The following is a 4,443-nucleotide window of genomic DNA, read 5'->3' as shown; positions in this document are numbered from 1 at the left end:
TGTGTCGGAACACTTAATTTCATTTTTATAGCAAAATTTAATGCAAGAACGTTGTTCAAGTTTTGAATGCATTGTAAAAATTGCCGCGACGTAAAAACTTGATGTAAAGAAATCACTGTCATAAAGGTAAATGAACAGCTGATAAGCAGAAGCTTGGCATGGGTGTCCGTAACAGTGCTGCCAACGTGACACAAACAACAGAATTCTAAACCAATAAGCCCGCGAGGTTTAAATTAAAAATTCCGGTTATTTTTTGATCATGGTAGTATGACTAACAGACGGTCAATATTAATATGTGACATCTTAGGATCATTTTTTTCATCTATAAAAAATTTATTTTAGAATTAAAAAATCAATATCAACTTTATGGAAAAGCAAGAACAGATTTTTTCTTACCGCTGGCACAAAAAATTATAAAAACTTTATAATATTTCCGAGTAACAACCGGTTTGTCAGTTTGTGACATCCTAGCTCACTTCTCACTTTGTAATTTTTGGGGATGAAACAGCGTATAAAAGATCTGTTGCAAAGAGCACAAAACACAATCTGAATTTGGAGCAATCAGAGTGATCTCCAACAAATTCTTTATCCAGTGTTCTGCGCGATTTTTTTCCAGAGTAAGTGCTATTTTCTTTCCTGGACTATAGGCACCGTAGTTTTTGCCATTCTTTGATTATCTCGTCAAACCGTTTGTTTAATTTTATTATTTTGCTATTTTCTAAGTGCAAAATGTCGGTTAAGAATATTAAAGATATTATTGCATACGCGATTCAGTGTAATACGCTGCTGGAAGACTTGTGCGAATTAACGTTATTTTTATCAAACGGGGGAGACAATATTAAAGTGTTTAGAAGCTTTGTATTTCACATGTCAAACTCTTTTCTCGTGCTGTTACATAACGCGGGATTTTTCAGTGAAGATTGTCACCTGCTCCATATTGCGTGCAAAGCGGTAGAACTTCGCAAAGTGTTTAACCACGAGGAGGAAGACGTGCGTGGATTAATCGCACGCATGGTAGCCGATAACGATGGTGAGTAACAAATTTTTATAATTTTGTAAGTTTGCACGCTTAAAAATTTCTAAATAATGAGCAAATAATTTTCATTTTAGCGAACAAAATTGACGAAGCAGAAATGGCGATGATACAAACACCGGAAACGTAGGTACCTCGGCTTGCTGTTGCTCCTCGGCAACAGCAGCAGCAACAGCAGGAAGCGAGCGCGCTGGAGATCGTTCCGCGGAATGGGACGCCGCTCGTGCCCCGTCGTTTTCGCGCGGAACCTTGCCCGATAGCGCGAGTAGCGCCAATGCGGAGAAGAGGTCACCTGTTTTTATTACGGTGACGGCAAGAGGGGGTAGAAGAAGAAAAAGAAGAAAAAGCAAATGAACCTCCTCTGCGTAAGTTTATAAGCAATAAAACAAGAACTACCTTGTAGAATAAAAATATATTAATTAATGATTTTCACATTTTAGGAAAAGCCCGTAGAGATTAAACTTTCTCCTCCTATAGCCCTTGATTCCGGGAAGTAAACTATCTCTAAATAAGGAAACAATGAGAAATATACAGAAATGATATATAAACTTTAATATTGAATTTTTAGATAAAGACGTGAAAAATACTGCATGTTGGAAATGCCACTGATCAGCAGCAACAGGCAGAAGCGGAAGAGAAGCGGTCATACAAATTACAAAGAAAGCAGGTGGATGAATAGCTCGCAGACATCTTTGAGCGAGAAACGATTCATTTGTCGGAGTTCAGTGAAGACGACAACGACGACGACGACGACAATGAAGATTCCATCGTGGAAGGTTAGAATAGTTGTATATACATATACTTTCTTATAATTGTATATAATTTGATGCAAAAAAAAAATTAAAAGATCCACTTACACATGATACAATACATACACATATACATATATATAGCTGATAATTCGTTGCCTTAATTTCACTTTCTTGTCAATATAAAATTTAGAATTAAACTAAAAAATATAAAGTATAAAATAATATTTACACACCGTTACAATGTTGATAGATTAAAGATACAACCTATAAAGGTAAAAAATTTAAAAAAATTAAACGTGTGATTCAATAATAAAAAGAAACATTGGATCTTTTACTCTGTGTAACATCAATTGCTCAGTGTTTGTTGGTATACTTAAAGGTTTAATATTGTTGTACTAGCTATTTTTTTATAGTGCACTATGGCGGCGGAGCGGCAGGTGTTGTTGCTGCGCAAGAAGAAGAAGAAGATATTAATAGTGAACAGGTCGCTTCCAACAACAACAACAACAACAACAGCAGCAGCAGCAACAGCAGCAACAGCAACAACAACAGCAGCAGCAGCAGTAGCAGCAGCAGCAACAGCAGCGGCAACAACAGCGGCAACAACAGCGGCAACAACAGCGGAAACAATAGCGGCAACAACAGCGGCAACAACAACAGCAGCAACAACAGCAACAACAAAGAGTGCAGCAGTAACGCCAACGCTGGTGAATGTTATACCGACACCGCAGCCACCGCTAATGATGACCGCTATACCGGGAGCAACGTTACTCTTAACAGCGTCGTCAACCCCGCCACCGTCAGCACCGTCGATGACAACAACAACAACAACAACGGCGAACAGGTCAGGGATAATAATAATAATAATAATAATAATAATAATAATAATAATAATAATAATAACAAATACAATCATATAATTTTATGGGCGGAAAACTTGTAGATTTGAGAAATTCGGGGTAATAGGGAGAGAGGCGACATTTGAGATCCGCGAAATTCAGTCTGATGCTGAAATAGTAGAATGAGTGAAGGGTGCAATTCGCGAAATTCACAGATACGCGACAAATTTATCGGAGCCGAATGATTACGTCGGTGTGGTTTGATTCCCCGACTTTGACCAACGGTGCAGCGGGTCTTTCTTTTCGTCCTGAGCGTGACTTGACTCACGAGTATACTTGGTCTATTGTGAGTTCAGTTGCGCAAAGTAACGGAAGGATAGACATCGCTGCATCGTTTACGATACGTGTATGCACCGTTCACTCTCCGTCGGGTAGAGGAGGCCGTCCTCTGGGCGCGCAAGAAATCGAGAAACACTCGATTCTTTCAATAACGAATAGCGACAACCTCGCTTACTCGTGCCGCTCGGGTATACCTCGAACAAGGTAACGCCCGCACGAGCGAGCTACATGAGCAATGGAATGCAATGAGTCGTTCGATCTCCTCCTTACAACGCCAATGGGCACAGGAGTTGGTGGAGAGGGCGGGCGTCACAACTCCGGAGGAGGGCTGTGGTATTGGAGTGTTACGTCCTGGATTCAACGGTCCTCTTTTGTTTGGAACCAGACAGAAATTAGCTTTAAGATTTGCGCATTAGAATTAATTTTTAAATAACATACCTTGAGCAAAAAACAAAGGACCTGTTAAACTCAAAAGGGTTAACGCCCCGAGATCATCATATATAAGGCGTTGGAACATCGGAGAGCCAGCTCCATAATCAGCATTAAGATTATTAACACAGTTTTATTCTTTCTTGTCCAAATCAATTTTTCGAAGCTTAATTCAACAATTTAATCTAGAGTTAATTCGGTCATACAAAAAGGTACTCGCTTTTTGTGTTTGGTCTGAAATTCGACAATCCAAACAATTCTCAATTTGACATCGATCTCGGCACGTAAATCCGAGTGAACAGTGCGACTCGTGACAACTTCCGTCGGAGGAGACGACCAATTTATCTCACCTGAGTCCAGCTGACAGACTCCTGACTTTTGGGCAAAGCGAATCAATCACTCATTTCGACATTCTACTGTAAACAATAAGTAGTGAGTACTTACTAATGCAATAGTTTTGCAAAACAAATCTAAGTTCCCACGCACACAGTAAAACCTTCTTCGAGACAGTTGATATTCGGAAGAAAAGGATTGAATTCGACAATTCAATTAATACCTGCTTTATTTAGTAAGTCCTTCTCCTCGACATCCTAGCCGGACTAGCGTTTCGCGGTGTCAAACCGTTCCGAACTGCTGCCGGTTCCTTTTCCGTCAGACTAGTAGCTCACGACCTTGTGCGTCGTTCCGGGCCGTTGCTGACTTCCATTTCTATCGGATTAGCGTTTCACGACGTCAGCTGTTCTGAACCGCTGCCGATTTCCAGTCACCACTGTCGAACTTTGAGCAGTAGCAAATCATATGTAGTTGTCATACCGCTCCGAAAATCAACCATGATTCTAACAACGCAATATCCAAAACCGAACTTTGCGGCGAAGAACCGCTGCCCGTCGAGCGAGCGAACCAAAGCGTACCAAACCCCGTCTATCCGGCAATAGCCTAAGTAGTAACGGTGCTCATTTAGGGTGGTACTCTATTGACCACAGTACGATTCGACACCGCTCGATTCGACACAGATTTATTCGACACCAAATTATTCGACACCGTACGATTC

At 40.5% G+C, this 4,443-nt stretch overlaps 1 protein-coding gene across 1 annotated transcript; it reads left to right on the top strand.

The window, feature by feature from the left end:
• Positions 1 to 1,623: 1,623 nt before the first annotated feature.
• LOC109861032 (probable WRKY transcription factor protein 1) lies at positions 1,624 to 2,629 on the top strand (the record flags this gene model as incomplete). Its single annotated transcript, XM_020440509.1, has 3 exons — positions 1,624 to 1,809; positions 2,199 to 2,269; positions 2,350 to 2,629. Coding segments are annotated over exons 1-3 (537 nt in total), but the record flags the coding sequence as incomplete, so codon positions are not given.
• Positions 2,630 to 4,443: the final 1,814 nt, after the last annotated feature.

The sequence above is a fragment of the Pseudomyrmex gracilis genome, unplaced genomic scaffold, assembly GCF_002006095.1.
Source record: "Pseudomyrmex gracilis isolate BER0280 unplaced genomic scaffold, ASM200609v1 scaffold_547, whole genome shotgun sequence".
Taxonomy (NCBI): domain Eukaryota; kingdom Metazoa; phylum Arthropoda; class Insecta; order Hymenoptera; family Formicidae; genus Pseudomyrmex; species Pseudomyrmex gracilis.
Note: the sequence above shows the minus strand (reverse complement) of the source record. Positions and strands in the feature narration are given on the sequence as shown.